The sequence below is a fragment of the Notolabrus celidotus genome, chromosome 21 (genome assembly GCF_009762535.1).
Source record: "Notolabrus celidotus isolate fNotCel1 chromosome 21, fNotCel1.pri, whole genome shotgun sequence".
Taxonomy (NCBI): Eukaryota; Metazoa; Chordata; class Actinopteri; order Labriformes; family Labridae; genus Notolabrus; species Notolabrus celidotus.
In genome coordinates, this window is record NC_048292.1 from 27,242,799 (window position 1) to 27,264,447 (window position 21,649).

General features: G+C 40.7%; 1 protein-coding gene across 1 annotated transcript in view; it reads right to left on the reverse strand.

Moving 5' to 3' along the window:
• The window catches only part of LOC117804668 (copine-8), a 150,617-nt gene that overhangs the window by 28,631 nt on the left and 100,337 nt on the right, over positions 1-21,649 (reverse strand). The window contains exons 7-13 of the mRNA XM_034672966.1: positions 18,536-18,599; positions 17,965-18,068; positions 15,836-15,940; positions 11,916-11,957; positions 11,334-11,409; positions 8,564-8,617; positions 8,222-8,283 (exon numbers count right to left, since the gene is read on the reverse strand). Of these exons, the coding sequence (XP_034528857.1) occupies positions 8,222-8,283; positions 8,564-8,617; positions 11,334-11,409; positions 11,916-11,957; positions 15,836-15,940; positions 17,965-18,068; positions 18,536-18,599 (507 nt within the window). The remainder of the gene's footprint in view (positions 1-8,221; positions 8,284-8,563; positions 8,618-11,333; positions 11,410-11,915; positions 11,958-15,835; positions 15,941-17,964; positions 18,069-18,535; positions 18,600-21,649) is intronic.

Sequence of the window (21,649 nt, forward strand, 5' to 3'; positions counted from 1 at the left end):
TCTTGATGTGAACTAGATTCAGAATTAGTCTACAGCACATTTTCAAGCTCTTCCACCAATGGTATACCAATGAAACATTTGGTCTCTTGCACCAACCCATCTGCCTATCGAGGTCTTGGCTAAAATGCCTCCTCAAAAGGGATTTTCACACTCCTCACTCTAGCCTCATCTCTGGACAAAGTCTGTCCTCTGGTGTCCAAGCCTGCTCACAAACTCTGAGCTTGGTATCTGAGGATCTGGCCCACAGTGGTTCATGTTGTAACTCACAGGGAGATCCTTGTCAGTATTAGAAAAAGCTTATAATTAAAGCTGGCTCAGGCTTGGACCAGCTTTTGTTATGCTGCTATAGGCCTAGACTACCGGGGGAACTGGCACACTAACACACTGGGATCCTAGCTCACCCCCTTCCCCCCAACCCCTTCATCACTTACTTTAACTCTGCCTGTCCTATCAAAATTACTGACCATAGACCTTTCTGGAGTCCCTGAGCTCCCTTGTCTCGTAGATTCCTCTGAGCTGCCGTAGACGTCCTCCTGCTGCAAACGTTCTGGACTCCAGCTGATACGGACGTGCTGGACTTCAGCGGCAACAGCTTCTAATACTCGTCTCATCACTATCACCTCTCTATCTTACTCCCCTCTATCTGTCTTTCCAGACCCAACTCATTCGAGGCATGATGGCTGTCTAACATGAGTCTGGTTCTGCCTGAGGTTTTGCCTGTTAAAGGAAGTTTGTCCTCACCACTGTAACTAGCTAAATACTGCGATGTGCAATGCTCATGATGGATTAAGGTGGGGTCAGACTGAGTCTTACCCTGTCTTGAAGTTGTGTTTGTAAAAGCGTCCTGAGATAACGTTTGTTGTGATTTGGCACTATACAAATAAAGATTGATTGATTGATTGATTGAGTATCTTGGAGGGGAGGGGTGTTCAAATCACACGGCTTGTCAACGGGGATGCCTTAAGGTTCAGTATTTGGTCCTCTCTTCTTATCAATATACAGTGTATATATATATATATATATATATATATATATATATATATATATATATACACTGTATATATATATATACACACACACACCATTGAAGTCAGTGCACTCGTCTGAACTCATGGTTTCTCATACTAAATTGTTATGCAGATGATACCTAGCTCTTCATGTTATTTCTCAAAATGATTGAAGGAACGCCACTGTCAGCTCAACCTCTCTAAGATTGAGCTTCTCATGCTTCCAGCCAGTCCCTCCCATACAATCAGAGATCAATAGCTAGCTTAGTTCAAATAAATTCATGCCCTCTAGGTCTGCACAAAAAGTGGGTGTCATGATTAATGACCAGCTGTCCTTCAAGGTTCATGTGTCTTGATTGTTAGATCATGTTGATTTGCCCTCTATAACATCACCCTACCAGTCAGAACATGTAACACAGCTCTGGCAATATAGTGCATTGACTACTGCAACACCTTTGACAGGGAGGCCTGTCAGAAAGGTTCCTCTACAGATGATCTAGAACATGGCAGTTTCTACTCTGAAATCCCTCATCCAGGTCCACATTCCCTCCCGCCAACTACATTCTGCTAATTAAAGGTGCCCGTTACCCCTAAATCATCAGTGCCCTAAGTCACTGAGACACTGGCCAGGCTCTCTCCTCTGTTGTCCCTCGATGGTGGAATGAATTACTCATTCAATACACAGGATCCTTTTCAACCTTTAAGAAAAACCTTTAGGACCAACATCTTTCATCAACAACTACGCACTTAAGCTAAACTCTAATCCTCTGTAGTCCCCAGTGGACAGTGGCGTTACCCAACTACATCGGACCAACAGAGTCCCATTCTACAAATGAGAAAGTTAAGACTCAGCTCTTTGCCAGATGCCTGATAAATGCCCAAATAATGACTGATAATGTTGCTGTTGCTGTGGGTGATGATGACATTAAAGCTGGAATAGGACATTTGGAAAACGCAGCATTAGTGGGCTAGATCTTTAAAAGATACTGCTGAAAAAAGGCAGCCTCTTCCTCTCTGGCCTTGTTACAAAGCCATGCCTCCAAAACACATAAAGGGCATTGGCAAACAACAGCTGGAGGTTGATTTTATGGGAGTCAATGGTGGAAAGAGGGCTGCGTTACATTGTTCATGTTGTTGGTATCCAAAGAATGCATGTTTATAGTCAGAGTATTGTTGGCATTACTGTCAATGGGAATGTAAGATGCTTTTTTTTCTTTTTAAGTTATAGTTTGGGGGAATCTATGCCTTTAATTGATAGAACAGCTGAATGGAGATAGGAAATGCAAGTGTAGAGAGTGGGTAAAGTCATGCAGCAAATGGTTGAGGCCAGGAGTTGAACCTGCATCCCCCCTCCCCCCCGTTATTCAGCTTTTCAGAGTGATAGTTGGCCAGCCTTGCACACTGAAAATAACAGTGTTTGTGTGACTTATTCACATACCTAAGTTTCTGTGTGCAAGTGTCCAACTGTGTTTTGGAATTTGTCTGCGATTATGACCACACCTTTCTCACAATACTCTGAGTCTCTGATTCTGGGACCACAGACAATGCATACAGCGTTTTTGAAGTAAGCACTGTTAGAAAAGAAGTGCCTCTGAATTTTGAATGCATTTTTGTACCATGCATCATGTGTTTGGGGTGTTGGGCAAACTTTATCATGTGTTCTTTTGACGGTGTCTAACTTTATTTTGCCTGAAAAAGTGAAAATGTTCTATTCAAGACAAAAAAAGTACTTCAATATGTTCCCAAGAAGTCTCCTTTTCTGGTATATCTAAGTGCCAGAAGGAAACATATGCATCAGTGCACTGAGTGGCCTAAAAACAGCATCAAAGGTTGTGCGTTGCGACCTCTCCTGATGATATGCAAACAGATGCTGCTGGTTGGATGGTGTCCGTCTGGCTTTAGGGACATAGAGGAGAGAAAAGGAGCAGAGAGGAGAGATAAACAGCCCATACCTGGAGCTAGTCCCATAAGCAAAAACACTGCTACTGGCAGTCCTTGTTAATTTGCTTAGTATGACCTAGGATTGGGCGATAATTTGACAACAATAACTAACATGAAATTATTTTTTCTCAATACAAATATAACAAATGTTTAAAAGTGTGATATATATTTAAACCTGTAATTACAACCCCCAACCACTGGAAAGGGAGGGGGCGCTAATGTGCCTTAAACGGTAGTTGCCACCAAACATTAAACAGAAGAAAACAGCCAATCATGTCACAGGGTGAGAGGTAGGTGGGGCTTAAAGACATCTGGAGCGTAATGTAAACACAGCTGAAAACGAGCGACAGTGATACTGAAGAAAACTCAAAACCTAGCAGCTCAAAGCAGAGTCGTTAGTCTGACACTGTGTTGACTCTGAGTTAACTATTAACTTCATACACTTCATTAAATCTACTTTCAGGATGTGGGTAAAGGAAGAGCACAGAGACAACTTCTGCTGTTCATTTCAGACACGTTTAATGTCCTCCGCGACCATAATACAACTGAACACTGAAAAGCCATGATGCATTCACTGCACTGTGGGAAAGAATATCTCTCCGCCCGTAACCCTTAGTAACATTACAGGGAGTGCACTTCTCAAAACAATACTCATACAGATTCAAGAAGCTTATCAGAGAACTAAATCCTACACACAAGCTCACAAACCGTCAGGTTTCTTCAACTTTCACTAGGGAGGGAAAATCTGCCTTTACATTTAAATGAAAGAATGATTTGATGGTTATCTTGATAATTATGGATAGATTGATTTGAAAATCTTTATTGTGATGACATCTTTTTCAATATCGCCCAGCTTTAGTATGACCCGCATGGTTAAACGTCTGTGTTTTTTTTTGAGGGACTGGCTTTAACAAAGCTTTGCCTGCATTCTGAGACTCTGTGCCTCTAATGATAACCTCTCAGAATCATCTCAAAACAAGCAGAGTTCTCCCCTGCTTCTATTCTGATTTCAATACTCCATTCACAGTGCAAACAAGGGAAAACAATATCTGTCACTGTGAGTGACAGGGCTGCCTTCAAAGACTCGTCTCAATATGAAAGATATAGCCTGCAATTCTTCATTTCTATCCCCATGCCCATGAATACGGGTCTCTTTTGTTGAAATTCATGGGTGGTGCTAATGCTTTATCACAGAAATTGAAGAGAGAAAAAGAGCAGTGATGCTTGGATTGAGATGAGGCTTCTAAAATCAGTCATTTATGCTAATGCCGCCAACAGATCATGTTCTCTGTTAGATTGAAATGAGCAATTAGCTGATTGGGTTGAAGCTGCAAAGAGAGCTGTCAATCAGAAGATAAGAGAGAGAGAGAGAAAAGAAAGGAGAGAAGCTGAGATGATGTACCAGGAAATGGAATAGGGTGACAAAATTTACAGAACACCTGTGTTGGCACTCTATACAAGATTGGCTTCACAAGGGATTTGGGGGAAACGCCTTGTGAGAAAGCACCTAGGAGGGTGTGAGTTTGTACATGCAAGCATAGCTGTGTTTATGTTTTCGGCTATGTGAGTGCATCCATTGGCGTGTCTGTTCACAAACACACAGTCTGCCCATTATGCAATTGGATTGCAACTGGACCATTACAGTCCATTTAGTTTTCAAGCAGTGAGACAGCACTTGGCACTTCCTTTAGTCACACAAACGTGTGACAGCATCCAGTCAAAAAAAAGAAAGAAAGAAATAAACCCCACCTTCTTCTCAGGAGTTTCAGAGTGTTCTCTGACTGACAGTACTACTAAGAATGTGGTCTGTGTGGAGGTGGACTTCAAATATTTTAGGACAAATGATGAAAATTGATCCATGCATTTCAAATACAGACCTCACATGTCCATCCAACTTGATACTTCCAATTTTTTAAACATAGATAGCAACTTTATTCAGTATTTTAAAATGGCACTCACAGAGCATTTCTAATGCCGTGTGAATAAATAGAATACTGATTAGAGTTTCTGGTCACAAAGTGATCATTTTACCAGCTTATAAATGGGCATGAGAAAGGATGTGAATCAAAGATCTATCTGGTATGTTTAATTTAGAATTAAAGGTGACATATTACACTCTTTTTCATCAATATATATTGGTCTAAGAGAACCCCAAAACATGTCTTTAAAGTTTATGCTCAAAAAAACACTTTGAAATCAGATTTTGGTCTGCCTGTAAACCCCTCTTTTTCAGCCCAGCTCAAAACAGGCTGTTTTCTGTGTCTGTGCCTTTAAATGAGAATGAGCTCTCTGACCACGCCCCCTCAGGAAGTGGGTGTGGCCTCAGCTCTCCTTGATCTAATGTTTACATGTTGGATGAATATACACGGCTGCTCACAGACCCGCGTTACTTCAACCCTCTGAATCTGATCCAGAATCTGATCCTGATGGAGAGGCGCCTGCAGCAGGACCTTCCTGAACCATTGGTCACAGATTTAGTGTTTCTTGTTGTTTTATTTGTCAGTACGTCGACGTGTGTCTTGGTACACAGCTACGAACATGTAGCTATGTGGCTATGCTAACTAGCGCTAGCACTTTTCCATGAAAAATAAAAATCATCCACTAGATCTTCAAATCTGCAGACGTGGGGAGTAAAACCGACCTTTGTGTTTATTAAGACAGCCTACAACTAGCATGCCTCCCTCCTAAGCTCCTTGTTAGCACACATGTGTGCAGGGAATGAAAAACAGAGGAGGGGTTGAGTTGTATTTTATACAGTCTATGGCAGGGGTGTCAAACATGCGGCCCGCGGGCCAAAACCGGCCCACCAGAGGTTGCAATCCGGCCCACAGAACGACTTTGCAAAGTGAAAAAATTACAGATTAGACATTAACTGCAAATTTTCAATAAAAGAGGGTCGCATACAATCATAGTGCTGATGGAGCGCACCTGAACAGCACTTTTTCCCGGGACTTTTTTCTCAAAGTGAGAAAATAGATGACTTGCTGTTTGCATAATCCGGTTGAGATTCATTAAGTCTTTTAAGAGCACTATAAGATGATCCACTAACTACTAACACTAGCACAACACCCCTGCATACAACACTGTCCAGCAAGCAAACAGTTCCTTTCGGAGCTGAGGGGTCCAGGATAGCCAACTTTACCTTCTTCATTATTAGAATCTCTCTGTTCTTTTGCAGTAAAAATGACACTCTGTGTCAGGTGAATTGATAACTTGTTTGGTGTGTTTGCAGCAGGTTTCAGTGCTTAAAGAGCAAAATGTTCTGCCCCACTATGAGACTCATCATGGAGAACTGTTTTTGTAGAAAGATAGTTGATTACATTTTCAGCACATACTTGTACTATTTTGCACTAAAACAAAGGGAAAAATGTAAAGTTGTCGTTATTTATAGGTTATTATGTTATGATTTTACTGGTCCGGCCCACTTCAGATCAACTTGGGCTGCGTGTGGCCCCTGAACTGAAATGAGTTTGACACCCCTGGTCTATGGGCTGAACAAGCTCCGAGCTCTGACTCCGTGACAGACCGGATGTCGTTGTGACGTATGAAAAACACTGAAACCTGAAACGGCTGGTTTCAGCACACATTTACAGAAAGGTGGAGAAATCAGAACAGGGGCAGAATGGATTTTTTTCATTCTCGGGGGGTTTGTAGACATGCCAGGGAAACATATTTCAGGTAGAGAACCATTAAAAAGTCAATTCTGCATGATATGTCACCTTTAAATCTAGCTTTCTCTTTAGTGTAAGTAGAGATCGAGATTCATCTTCATAAGCTGCGCACAAACAATTTAAACTTCTAACTTTCAAGTAGCGATGTTAATAATTAAATTGAGTATCAATTAATTGATGATAAGAAATTACTTTGTATTCAATTATATATCACTTTGAACAAACATCATGTGGTCTCAAATTTCACTCAGCTATCAGGGAGGAGTTTAACATTTAAAGGATGTTTCGATGTGAATCAGCTGGCTGAAGGTGTTGAGCACAGCGGAGACACTCAGGTCTCCACGAGCAATTTTTCTCTCCGCCGCCGGACTGATTATGACCTGGTTGCGCTCCCGGCTGATACCTGACAACATTCACATCCTTATTTTTCTCAATAAGAACGAGTAGACAGAAAACTGGACACTGTGAGTCTGAAATATGTTTCTGTTCAGTTCTCTTGTTGCAGCAAAACTAAGTTTAGCAGCGTGTGCATTTTGTATGCCTCAATATGATCTGTAGCTGTTTAATACCATCAGTTATATATATTGTGTTGTGAAGGAAAATTTGATTTAGGGAAAAAAAAGCATTTGGGATTGTTTTTGACATGGAAAACATCTGATTCCTTTTCTAATGATTAATCGATAATTGATCATTAACATTTCCAAAGATCGATCAGGGAGATTACTTAAAGTTGACATCTCTACTTTCAGGAATCACATTTTATGCCTTTGAAATAGTGAGAGGACAGTTTATTGCAGCAAGCCGAGAAGTTCTTTGAAATTCCACTCTTTGACTCAAAGAAATGTATGCTGGTTTTTTATTCTGTCTGCTTTGAGCTGTATATTTCGTATTTGAAATCCCCCCCCCTCAAGTAACAGCCCAAACAACAGAAATTAATAAAAGTCAGAAAATGAAATGTGTTTTTTTGTGATAGGTATCTTAAGAAATTCTTCTGCAATGCCAACTGACCTCACAAAAATCACAGCTATGAGGGTAGAGAAAAACAAAGTATCAAGCGGAGATATTCTCTCCAAAGTTGCGCACACAAACACACACACACACAGGCCCAGACACATACACACCCATACACACAACCACATTCCATTTCTCTGCTTTGACATCCTCCCCCTCTGTGAGTCTAATGAAGGCAGAGTGTGTAGGCGAGCAATCACACCATGCCTGGTTGCACATGGTCAACCCTCCTGAGCAATAAACATACACAAGCACATGTACATGGACACACAAATACAAGCACACATGGCTAAGTGGCAAAACAAAATGCAGAATTACACAAGGCACAGACACATACGCACACATGGACTAATTGTGTGTACTTGACTATAGGTTGGGCCATCTGTCAGTCTCTCTTGCTCAGTCTTCGTCTCTCATGCAAATGTACACTTTCCCATCTGATGCACTCACAATGAGGGATCATTATCTTTGGCATATGGCAGACACTGAGTCACGATCAGGTTATTATTATCAGGACAGGGACTGGCACACTCATCTAGCCATTAAAAATCTGACTTCAAAGCATAAAATGAATGTGTGCACTTCACTCACCCTCCTTTGATGTAGTCCAGGAAGGTGACATCCACGTCCACCAGGAATGACAGCAACGTCACCTGTAAGTGATAGGACCACAACCAATGTTGGCTCTGAAGGGATGAATACAGTTTCCCCTGTTTTTCTCTCACACGTTAGATAGACTGATCAGCTCAGCTACAACATAATACACTAAGCAGTATGAAACTTGAACAATAACACTGGTACCACTTCTATAGATACCACTATTAGTAGTATTGCCACCACTGCTTCAGTGTCGTATTTATTTCCTACTTTGCTGTAGGAAACAGTTTATTAGGAAATAATATAATGCTTAGATCTTGGTTGATATTTCCTTACCGTTCCAGAGTTGAGGTATTTTTTCTTCTTCCCTTTCTTCTTTGGATTTATCACCTAAAAATGACAATTGTCACAAACAAATCCAACATACAGTATGTTGCTTGATTAATTAATTATCTTATAAATGTAGTCTCTTATCTGTATTATGGGAACTGATGTCAAGGACCACTTTAGACAGCGAACCATTCCAATTTATTAGAACTCCAACATTATGGCTACTTGTGAGTAGTGGAAACAAACAAAAGCAAAGATGGATGTTTTAGCTAATCTATGGCAGTGTTCATTTTGGCAGCTATTTTAGATTTAGTCTTAGTCTTTAGACAAAAAATCCCACTTAGTATTGGACACATTTTAGTCTTTGATTTTTGCCAAAGCATTTCCTCTCTTTAAAATAATTAATGTAGTCGATCAGATATCGGTATCAGGGTTGTAAAAAAATGTTAGAATTGTCAAAATTTCACTCTTCTAACATTTTTAAGTTCAATAATTTAGCCTGTCCTTGCTAAAATGTCAAAACAAAACATTCTTGATGTGACTACTGTGTATATTTTTTGATTCTCTTGATTCAAATAAAAATGCCATGAATGCAAAATACAAGGGCTGTATTGCACTTTTACAACAGTCCCTGAATGCACCTGCATTGACAGGCACACTGGACAGTCAGTCAGTTCACAGCACTCTGAAATGAATCTGCATCTTTGATGACAAGGAGTTGATCAAAACTTACTAAATGTGTCTGATGTTTCACCAAACTGGAACAAATCAAGCTGAAGATGCAGAGCTTTTTATGATTGTAGCGGCAAAAATGGCTAACATCAAATATTAAACAGACGTCTTTGTCACCAACCTATATTTCGGGGTTCCCAAACTTTTCAGCCCACAAGCTCCATAATAGCATTGCCAGGCATTGGTGACCCCACTGTTAAATGTTCCTCACTGCCATAGGTATATACTATTTAACTAATATTTGGGTTTTTACAATAATGGATAAACTGCAATGCAATACTTTGTACAATTTTTGAAAAGGCATTGCGCGACCCTCCAGGAAGTCCCAACCCCAACTTTCAGAACCACTGCCCTTGAAAACAGTTGCTTATTCAAACATCCAACAGTTTTGGAAGAAGACTGGTATTCTTTTGGAGCAATGTTTCTGAAGAATAAAAGTCCAATGTTCAATCCCTTTGTAGCTTTGTTAGGGTCTCCACCAACTCCCTGGGGAAATGTCTGTTTCTTTTGATGCCAATAGCTCCACTGTGTCTTTTGATTGCAATTGCTTCACTATGTTCACCAGCTGGCTTCTAACTGGGAACACTGTTTGCCTCATTTGTACCAACTGATGCTTTCAAAGGACACTAATGACAACAACACAGTTGAGCCATCAAATCAAAGACGCTGGCTGGAAACCATCTTTTTTTTATTACTGGTTATTCAGCTGTTGAGTCAGTGTTGGAGTCGAGTCAACAAACCTCGAGTCCAAAGTCCTCAGTGTTCAAGTCCGAGTCACCAGAGAAAAATCTGAGACGGGTCTGAGTCGAGTCCTCATTATGTGAGTCCAAGTCAAGTCCTCATTATGTGAGTCAATGTCGAGTCCTCATTATTTGAGTCTGAGTCCAAGTTGATGTCCTCATTGGTAATATTATTTATTACATGGAGGGCAGCTGTTTCAATCCAAACTATTGACTGTGTGGACCTGGACTGACTGTGTGGACCTGGACTGACTGTGTGGACCTGGACTGATTGTGTGGACCTGGTCTGACTGTGTGAGCCTGGTCTAACTGTGTGGACCCGGATTGACTGTGTGGACCAGGACTGACTATGTGGACCTGGTCTGACTGTGTGGACCTGGTCTGACTGTGTGGACCTGGTCTGACTGTGTGGAACTGGACTGACTGTGTGGACCTGGTCTGACTGTGTGGACCAGGACTGACTGTGTGGACCTGGTCTGACTGTGTGGACCCGGATTGACAGTGTGGACCTGGACTGACTGTGTGGACCAGGACTGACTATGTGGACCTGGTCTGACTGTGTGGACCTGGTCTGACTGTGTGGACGTGGACTGACTGTGTGGACCTGGACTGACTGTGTGAACCTGGACTGACTGTGTGGACCTGGTCTGACTGTGTGGACGTGGACTGACTGTGTGGACCTGGACTGACTGTGTGGACGTGGACTGACTGTGTGAACCCTGGACTGACTGTGTGGACCTGGTCTGACTGTGTGGACCTGTTCTGACTGTGTGGAACTGGACTGACTGTGTGGACTGACTGTGTGGACCTCGTCTGACTGTGGGGACCTGGACTGACTATGTGGACCTGGACTGACTATGTGGACCTGGTCTGACTGTGTGGACCTGGTCTGACTGTGTGGACCTGGACTAATTGTGTAAACCTGGTCTGACTGTGTGGACCTGGACTGACTGTGTCCACCTGGTCTGACTTTGTGGACCTGGACTGACTGTATGAACCTGGTCTGACTGTGTGGACCAGGATTGACTATGTGAACCTGGTCTGACTGTGTGGACCTGGTCTGACTGTTGGACTCTCTCCAGTCCAAGTCGAGTCACGAGTCCTGCAAAACGGGACTTGGACTGGACTTGGGTCCGAGTCCTACATGAGTACTACGACACTGGTATGAGTTTAAGTTTTTATAAAAAAGACTAGATAGAGCGACACTGTTCTAGGTAATCTAATAACTGTTATTGAGTTACCTGCTGATTCTGTTGAATTATAACACAGTACTTTACAACACACACATTCATACACAAACTAACCTCATAGACGTTGAACTGGCTCTGTCCTCTGGATAGTTCTCTGTAGCTGGTGCTGAACTCCCCAATAAAATCATGACTACAAAGAGAGGGAAGTGAGACAAACAAAAAACGGGGAAAGTATATCAAGTTATGATTTTGTATTTTCTTTAATTCTCTATTCACTGGAATAAAACAATTTAGGCAATTTTCATTTAAGTAGCAACTTGAGTTCCCATTATGTACTGTAATTATCTCCATTGTATAAATATTTCAAACAATGTCCATTCACAAATGTATTATTGTATATCTTTTCAAAGCAATTTTCAGGTGACAACACCTTCAGCATTTATCTATCACGACTACTGCATGGGAGCTTGTCTAAACCACTAAGACACCTGAGTTTGGGACTACAATAAGACTCTATTCTTACAAACTTCCTCCAGGACACCATGGACTGGGGCAGTTCCAGAAAATGTGTTAGTGATTTATCAAAGCTCCTTTGCAGCAGCTCCAGTCTGCAGTTTGAGTATTGTGTAGTCTCTAGAGTAAAGTTGAGCAGCACAACAAGAGCACTAGGAGTAGGAAAACAAAAGCGAGGGATACCTGCCGTCTCTGTCCCAGTCATATACTTCAACCCTGATTGCTCTGTTGGGACAAGAAGAGGAAGAGGATCAGACATGAAAGGAAATCAGTCTTTATATATTTAAAGATAATTGTATATATTGTGTATGTACTGACTCTGATGGTCTGACTATATATCATAATGCCCATTTATTAGACTATTCTATTCTATTATACTATATTATGTTGTGTTATGTTATATAATATCATTAAATTATTATACTGTATCATATTAATATATAACAACAACAATAACAATAATAATAAAATAATAATAATTATTGTTACTATGATCATAGAATAATAATAATTATTATTAATGGAATTGTATTATTATATAATAAAAAAACATTATTATTACTACTATAACATTATATCATACTATATTATGTTATATTATATCATCATTACTATGTTATATTATATCATCCGTATCATTTATTACAACTGATCATGTCACTATTATATACTACTTTTTTACTATTATTTTTCTGCTAACAGACATATATATATATATATATATATATATATATATATATATATATATATATATATATATATTCATATTGCATACAATCTGTCATAACCAAACCATGTCAACCTGTCACTACTGAATAACATTTGCTTACTTCCTGTAATTACAACTATTTACACCATGTGTAACATTTGTATAAACCTTTATATTTTTATTTTTTATTTATCTTTTCTTGTTTTTATTTTGACTTTATTTAAATAGACTGTCTTATTTGTAATCCATTATTCTTGTACTACTATGTCTGTGTTGCTGTCTTTTTTCCCCAGAGATCAATAAAGTTTTATCTTATCTCTTAGAATGTATGAAATTTATAATTAAATTACTTTTTTTTTAAACTTTTTTTTCCACCAAAGTACTAAACTTTTTGTGAAGTTCTAAATCATACAAAGTTACTGTATCTACATCTTATTTTTTCACACTTGTCACAGAGCCATTAGTAGGAGCAGATCCACTCTGCAGCTTATCTTTATTCTCTGTCAGCCTGTCATTGTATATGCCCCAGGTAATGTGCTATCCTCATCTCCATATCTATTGAGGCATTTCATTATATCTTGTAAGGAAATGGAAAGAAAAATCAGAACAGTCTGCGAGCGGCAGATGCTGCACTATCACTCCATCTACCAATGTCTTCAACAGAGGTGTTATTTAGTTCTGACAAATGCAGAGGAGCAAACAAGGAGAAGGAGAGGGGCGAGGCAAAAGAAGAACAGAATGAAATTTACATTGAAACATTAGCTCTGCAGAAGCCGCAGGCCTCGCCAGCATGTTTAGTCAGAGACTAGGACAAAACTGGGCTCGGGCCAAAAACATCACAACAACAACAGGAATCTAGGACTGTCCAGTATCAAGGGATTTATCTCACAGTCACACTGGAGGAATTTTTGGCTACAAAGTTACTGAATCGATTTCAAGTCACTGAATGGTTTCGGATCGTATCGTTCTAAATGAACCATTATCGTCCTTTATCGTATCGGCGACCACGAATCATGATACGAATGGAATCCTTGTTGAAAAGAATCGTTACACCCCTAGTCTGTAAATATGGTGCACAACAAGCTTTAAAAATGAGTCCTGAAATTCTTAGAGACTGTAGAAATTAGAGACAGATGTATTAGGCATATTTGGTCAAACTTTGAGGCCAGACGGTTGTAGTTTATGACTTTCTTCTTACTGTTATTAACCAGAGCATAGACAAACAAGTGGTGTCTAATTTAAAACTGGAGCTGAAGGTACACTTCTCCCTCTCTCTCATCTCTCAATATGATAGGAAGTGGAAATACAAACCACCTTTAATTGGCCTAAAAGCTTCTAAAAGAGCTGGATTCACACTGGAGGAAAAGAGGCAATAAGGATGAGAAGTGGGAAGGGGCTTGCTGCTTGCCTATCAAAGCACCTAGGAGCTGAACAACACTGTTCTCTATTGTTTGCAAGCCTCCTTATCTCCCCTCACAGACTGCACGGAGGCTGACACAATGTGTGCATGTGTTTTGTGTGTGTGCCTGTGTTTCCTGAGTCTCCAATTGATAAAGCATGGTGTGTCTCAACTCCCCTAATAAGCTTATTGGACCAAGCTTCAGATCAATGCTGCTGTTTGCCAGGTACACCAGACCAAACCCCTTTGTCCACTTTTTTTATTTTCTAAAGAGATGCTATCAACCAATGAGATGGACAAAAACACGACTGACCACTTTTGCCATTGGATTTCTTTTCTAAACATAAATTTAACTACCAAGCTTTTAGGTAAAGCCTGTGAGTCTTACTGGTTTCAGTATGAAAATAACTTTTGGATGTTTGGATTTACAGAGTGTCATCAGTATAAACATAAACTCCTTAAAAAGAAGCTTAGAAACATTATTTCTGTCAATAATTTCTCCCCTTTAATAATACCAACAGGTATTATATTATATATGGGTAGAAAGCCTGATTATACACCTTTACAACGAGTTATAACTTGTAAGGATTGTGCATTCGTGAAATGAGCAACACAGCTAAAGGTGTGGGTTTCCCCAACACACAAAAAGCACCCCAAAAACGTGCCAAAACCCTCTGCATTATTCCCCTGTTGGTATTCACTCCTGTTTAGAGTTGCTTGGTGATTGCACATCCCATCACACAGTAATACAGAACAAACAACACATAATGTCAAGTTTCACACTTTGTTCATGTTACGCTGTAACTCAGGGACCTCAGTAGCGTGTAGAAGATCCATACACAGCCACAACAGTTTGGCACCTCCTCCTCATGCTGGTCACCAGCCTGGTCTCATTCTGCTGTGTGATGGTATCCCATTCTTCAACCAGGAGTTATTAAAGGTCAACTAGCATGGTTATGTTGGTCAGTCTAGCACAAACAGCACTCTCAAGGTGATCCCACAAGTGTTCAATTGGGTCGACGTCTGGACTCAGGGCAGGCCTCACCACTCCCAAATTCTGGAGGTAGTCTGTGATGATCCTGGCTCTGTGGGTGAGAGCGTTGTCATCCTAGATGATGACTGGCACCCAATCAGGTGCCAGTCAGACACCTGTGACTGACACACACCACTTAAAGCTCAAAACAAGAGTGAATACCAACAGGGGAATAATGAAGGGGAATTTGGCACATTTTTAGGGGGTGCTACCCACACGTTTATCTGTGTTATTGATTCCACGAATGCACAATCCTTACAAGTTATACCTCGTTGTAAAGAGGACTGATCAAGCTTTCCAACGATATAAAATACAATACAAATTGGAATTATTAAAGGGGAGAAATAATTGACTGAAATTACTTTTCCAAACCTTTTTTGAGGAGGTTTAGTTTCTGCTGATGACACTCTGTAAATCCAAACTCAATTTCCTATAAGTTATTTTCATACTGAAACCCCTCTTGTTTTAAGACTCACAGGCTTTACCTAAAAGCTTGGGAGTTAAACTTAGGTTGAGAAAAGAAATCTCAAGGCAAAAGTGGTCAGTCGTGTTCTGTCCATCTCATTGGTTGATAGTTTCTCTTTAAAAAATAAAAAAGAGGCACAAAAAGGAGTTTATATCTGTAAAAAAAAAAGCAAACCTGAATGTTTTGAATACCTTCTCCAATGTTTTGGTGATTTGAAAGTATATCATTAATCTTATTTGGTGTGAGTTTTACTCACATATGTAAGGACTTGAAAAACAAGTTATTTCCTGTGCATAATCAACCCTCATATATTTTGTGTATTTTCCAGAAGATCCCATGCAACAATCTATTTGATTTGCTTCAAAGAACCATATAATCTTGGTTGACACCTCTATTATGGCTGATCCTGCAATAAACCATGGAAATAGTTCTGGCTTACAGGAAGTTTTACCAGTTGTTGCCATATCAGTTATCTACAAATAGGAATCCCACTCACCTGTCGTAATCACCGTTACAAAGAGCCCGAACAGGAATCTTGAAGGCCTGCCAAACCGGATTCAATGTGTTCTTTATCACCTCTGTCTTGTGGCAGATGGTAAACCTGCAGATGAAGATGAGGATACACAGTTGAAGACCAAATAAGATGTGCAGGAATTAAGGGGAAGATAGAAAAGGCCAATTGTAAGAGAAGAGAGATATTTACCAGTACAAAACATAACAGGTAAGTCAAAATGCAATAATAGTGGAGAGGTGTGGAAACAGGACTGCTGCCACGACACACACATCCACAAAAATACACACTGGAACACAAACTGCAAAGAGGTAATTTCATTAGTCACTGGCTAGCAGGTGGACTCAGTATCTTGTGCCCTCAGAGCACAGGGTCTTATCTGACTTGTCACACACTGCAGGATGGAAAAGAAGGGCCCATGGAGCTGGATCGAACAGTCTTTCTCTCTCTCTGACACATACACACACACAAACACACATACACACACATTGTAAAATCTCGGTGAACATCCCACAGCGCTGCACTTGTAAACAGCCTCCTGCCTCCACACACATACACATGAACACACTCAGACATGTCCACATGTAATTCACACGCTTACACATACACATACACACACACACACACACACACACACACACACACACACACACACACACACACACACACACACACACACACACACACACTGTAACATCTCCACATGTAATTCACACACATGCTTAAGCAGGAAGTATTGCTTTAGATCTCAAGCGAATCAATGAAACCAATTTCCTTTGGATGCAGGGAAGGATTAATCCTAACCTGAAGGAGAGATAAAGAAGGGAGAGCCAAGGATGAAGGGAAGGAGAGGCAAGAAAGAAGGGAAGGGCGAGCAAAGGGAGAGCACAGGAAGAAGGGAAGAGAGAGCAAAGGATGAAGTGAATGGAGAGCCCTTTAAATAGGGAAGGTAGAGCAAAGGAAGAAGGGAAGGAGAGGCAAGAGGCAAGGAAAAGGTGAGCCAATGAAGAAAGGAAGGGAGAGTCAAGGAAGAAGGGAAGGGAGAGCAAAGGGAGATGGGAAGGGAGAGCACAGAGAGAATGGAATGGTAAACAAAGGGAGAAGGGAAGGAGAGCAAATGAAGAAGGGAAGGGAGAGCAACAAGAGGAGGAAAGGGAGAGCAAAGGAAGAAGAGAAGGGAGCAGAGAAAGAATGGGAGGGAGAGCAGAGGAAAAAGGGAAGGGAGGGCCAAGGAAGACGGGAAAGGAGAGCAAAGAAAGAAGGGAAAGGAGAGCAAAGGATGAAGGGAAGGGAGAGCAACTGATGAAGTGAATGGAGAACCATTAAATATGGAAGGGAAAGCAAAGGAAAAAGGGAAGGGAGCATAGGAAGAATGGAGGGAGAGAGAAGGAAGATGGGAAGGGAGGGCCAAGGAAGAAGGGAAAGGAGAGCAAAGAAAGAAGGGAAGGGAGAGCAAAGGAAGAATGGATGGTAGAGCCAATTAAATCAGAAGAGGGAGCAAAGGAAGAAGGGAAGGGAGAGCCAAGGAGTAAGAGAAGTCAGAGCAAAGGATGAAGGGAAGGAGAGCAAAGGGAGAAGGGAGGGTAGAGCAACGGATTAATTGAATGGAGAACCATTAAATATGGAAGGGAAAGCAAAGGAAAAACGGAAGGGAGCAGAGGAAGAATGGGAGGGAGAGAGGAGGAAGAAGGGAAGGGAGGGCCAAGTAAGAAGGGAAAGGAGAGCAAAGAAAGAAGGGAAGGGAGCAGAGGAAGAATGGGAGGGTAGAGCCAATTAAATCAGAAGGGAGAGCAAAGGAAGAAGGGAAGGGAGAGCAAAGGGAGAAGGGAAGGGAGAGCAATGAGAGTAGGAAGGGGAGAGCAAAGGGAGAAGGGAAGGGAGAGCAAAGTATGAAGGGAAGGGAGAGCAACGAGAGTAGGAAAGGGAGAGCAAAGGAAAAAGGAAAGGGAGCAGAGGAAGAATGGGAGGAAGAGCGGAGGAAGAAGGAAAGGGAGAGCCAAGGAGGAAGGGAAAGGAGAGCAAAGGAAGAAGAGCAGGGAGAGCAAGGGAAGAAGTGAAGTGAGAGGAGAGGAAGAAGTGAAGGGAGAGCAAAGGAGGAACAGAAGGGGACTCACGTGCTGTCCTCATTACTCCTGTAGAAAACCATGAAGGGGTCAGACTTGCCAAAGAAATCTTTTTTGTCCAGCTTGTTTCCACAGAACTGCATCATCACTGATTCCTAATGAGCAGAGATACATCAAGACAAGATGAAGGGATTAAGAAAAGGATTAACGGTGCTTTTTGAAAACCAGACCGTTTCCATGTATTGACAGTTATGAAAATTGTTAAAAAGTGTTTCTTTTCTTGACTAAGTCATTTTTCTGATTCATCTTGTTGTTTTTAAGTTCTTGGTTTAATTATGAAATTCATCACTGCTATAGAGACTATTCAAAACATGTATTTAATAGTCATGATCTCAAGTGAAGTGCAATCATTTTGAAGGGGAATTAAGACGTTCTTCTTCACCTTCAAAAAAAGGAAATTCGTACAAAGTTTTCACTTTTCACTCTATTCTAACTGTTGTAAGTATATTATGTTATTTATTGTCTAAACTCAACATTTAGACCTTCCATTACAAATCTCCTGAGACAGAGGCAACAGAGCAGCATACAGAACAGTATTCAGAGAGTTCACATGCATCCTCACCCTGCAGTTGTTAAGCTCCTCGGCTCTCACAATAATGGTCCCGCATTTCTTCCCTTGAATGCCTCTGTAATCATGACACCAAGACAAAGCAGAAGGGTTAGGAGATTCCAACAGGGCGTCCTTTTGTGATGACCACGCTGTTTACCATACATGTAACCATAACATAGAACTGAATGTCAAGTCTTTACTGAGGCGTTTGTTTGTTTGTATAACAGTGGTTCTAAGTGTCTCTGTGTTTGACAAGACCAAGACATGGAGGGATTGAGACTGAGCCAAGACCAAGACCAAGGCAGGGCAAGACTGAGACAAGACCAAGACCATATATAACAATGAAGAATCATTATGAGAGTTAACAAAATAAAAGACTTTTGTGTATTTTATTTAAGTTTGCTTTAAATACAATCAACAGCAACAAACAAGGTTTGATTTTGTGTTTGTTGTCTTGCTTTTGACGTGCTGAGACTTTTGACTCCTTAAGTTTCTGTTTTGGTCGTCGTCAGTTTAACTTTTGCTTTAGATCAGAGTTCAAACTGTGTGTTCTGTTCCCTGTGATCTCAGGAGAGGTTGGAGATAAAGTGGTAGCTGCATAGGATCATTTTGTAAAGCCTTTTTTTCCCCAAAGAGCCCATCAGTATTTAATAATCCCATTCACAAACCGAAGGCACAGCCACTGGGGGCAGTTTAGGGTAAAATGTCTTTCCCTAGGATACTTAGACACGCAGACAACAGGAGCTAGGATGGAACTTTTGACCACCAAACCCTTAGTTAGATGGTATATTTTTCCTCCATGGCTTCATGCGACTGTTTGAACATTTTGATGATAGCACTGATCATGGAAATAACCACAAAAAGAAATCGTACTTGAAGCACAAAAGGGACACATAAACATATTGAACATGTAGCACATGCTTAGATAGCCCTGGTCAGTAGTGTTGTCTTGAAGACCACATTAACCAAGACCAAGACATGTCAGAGACCAGAGTGCAATGAGACCTAGACAAGACCAAGACATGTAGGGGGTCGAGACCGAGTCAAGACCAAGACCATATATAACAATGAAAAATCATTATGAGATTTAACAAAATAAAAGACTTATTTTTTGATTTATTTAAGTTTGCTTTAAATACAATTAACAGCAACAAATAAGGTTTGATTTTGTGTTTGTTGTCTTTCTTTTGACGCGCTGAGACTTTTGACTCCTTGTGTTTCTGTTTGGTCATCGTTAGTTTAACTTTTGCTTTAGATCAGAGTTCAAACTGTGTGTTCTGTTCCCTGTGATCTCAGGAGAGGTTGGAGATAAAGTGGTAGCTGCATAGGATCATTTTGTAAAGCCTTTTTTTCTCTCATTAGTTGTGCATTTTCTATTTTTTTAGTTAATATTTGTAGTGTTTTGATCTGTTTGGTTATAGGTGTGACTGTGGTGATCCTGTGGCAGGTATTTAGCTGTGCCCTTCTCTCAGTGTGCCTCCAGAGTTTGTTAATGAATGTCTGTTTATTGCTTAATTAATAATCTCTGGCCATGGGCGCAGAGTCTCTCCTCCCGTCGTCTGTCTATATCATTAACGCCTGAGTGCAGGGGGCGTGACCAGCCTTAATATGAAATACAGAGTCCGCCCAATCCAAGTGTGTGCAAGAGTGGACGTGTGTGTGTACAAGAGTGGACCTTTCTGTTGCTAGCAGTGGAAAATGTGCATGATGTTCATAGGTGTGCCCCACTGAATCATAGTAATATGTGTGTTTTAGTCCATTAGACAGCAGACAAGGGTAGACTGTCTTCTTACATGTGTCCCCTCTTTTACCAGTCCATGACACATTTAGGCTATTACTACTACTACTTCGACTACTTTCCATCTCATCACTATCATCAGTCTCTCTTATTCTCCTCTATCCCTCTTTCCAACCCCAACTCAGTCAAGGCAGATGTGTGTCTAACATGAGTCTGGTTCTGCTCGAGGTTTCTGCCTGTTAAAGGAAGTTTGTCCTCGCCGCTGTAGCTAGCTAAATACTGTGAGGTGCAATGCTCATGTTGGATTGAGATGAGATAAGATAAGAGTGAGAAGGGACTGGATCTGATCCTGTCTTGATGTTGGGTCTTTCTTCACCTGATAGTCACTAACTAGCAAAATTGTAAACATATAATTTGTTGGAGTCCTTTCTGTAGATTGATTTGATATGATGTGTGTAATCTGATTGCTGGCGTTGCTCTTCCAGTTCTGCATTAATCGCTGTTGTTATGGGGTTTTGACCAATCAGAATCAAGCATTTAAGGAGAGTGATTAGTAAGAAGAATGATTTATTAACCCCATTGTTAATTTTAATATTTAGTAACCTCACAAATTAGCTTCAAAAAGGCATAGAGCTGTTTAATGTCTACATTTGGCATCTGATTTATTCTATTAATATAAAATTATTTGAGTTTATCGTCCAGAAAAATGAATGTTCAAAAGTTTTCCTTTGAATTTAGTAATGGATACAGTGATAGTAAATATTTAACCACTTTATCCCATTACAATCCACAGGATCCTAGAAAAAGCTGTAGAGGGAAGCTCCCCATGTGAGGATGGTGGGGAGCAGGGCCCCATAAATTGACTTTTGAGAGGCCTTTCAATCCAGCAAAAGCGGCCTGTCATCTGATGAGCTGCGTTTGAGAGACCCACCTGGAAGAAATCGACTCTGCCCAACTCATTTAGACAGCTCAGAATTGGGGTCGAGGACCTCTGTGTGAATGCATTTCAAGCCTCCTTTTACGGCAGCACAAGAAAATGTGTGAGTGTGTATGTGTGTGTACATATGTGTGTGTGTGTGTGTGTGTGTGTGTGTGTGTGTGTGTGTGTGTGTGTGTGTGTGTGTGTGTGTGTGTGTGTGTGTGTGTGTGTGTGTGTGTGTGTGTGTTTGTTGAGTGCTTTTGAATTGGCAGAGTTTTCAAAATGAAAAAGATCCTGGAACTGAAACTTTGCATTAGAGAAAGCTGACAGCTTTTATCCAGCTATATATATAAGCATACGTTTATCTATATCTATATTTATGTATCTATGTATCTATATCTTTGCATCTATATCTATGTATCTATATATGTCTCTAGGCATCATTGTATCTATATATCTATGTGGTTAT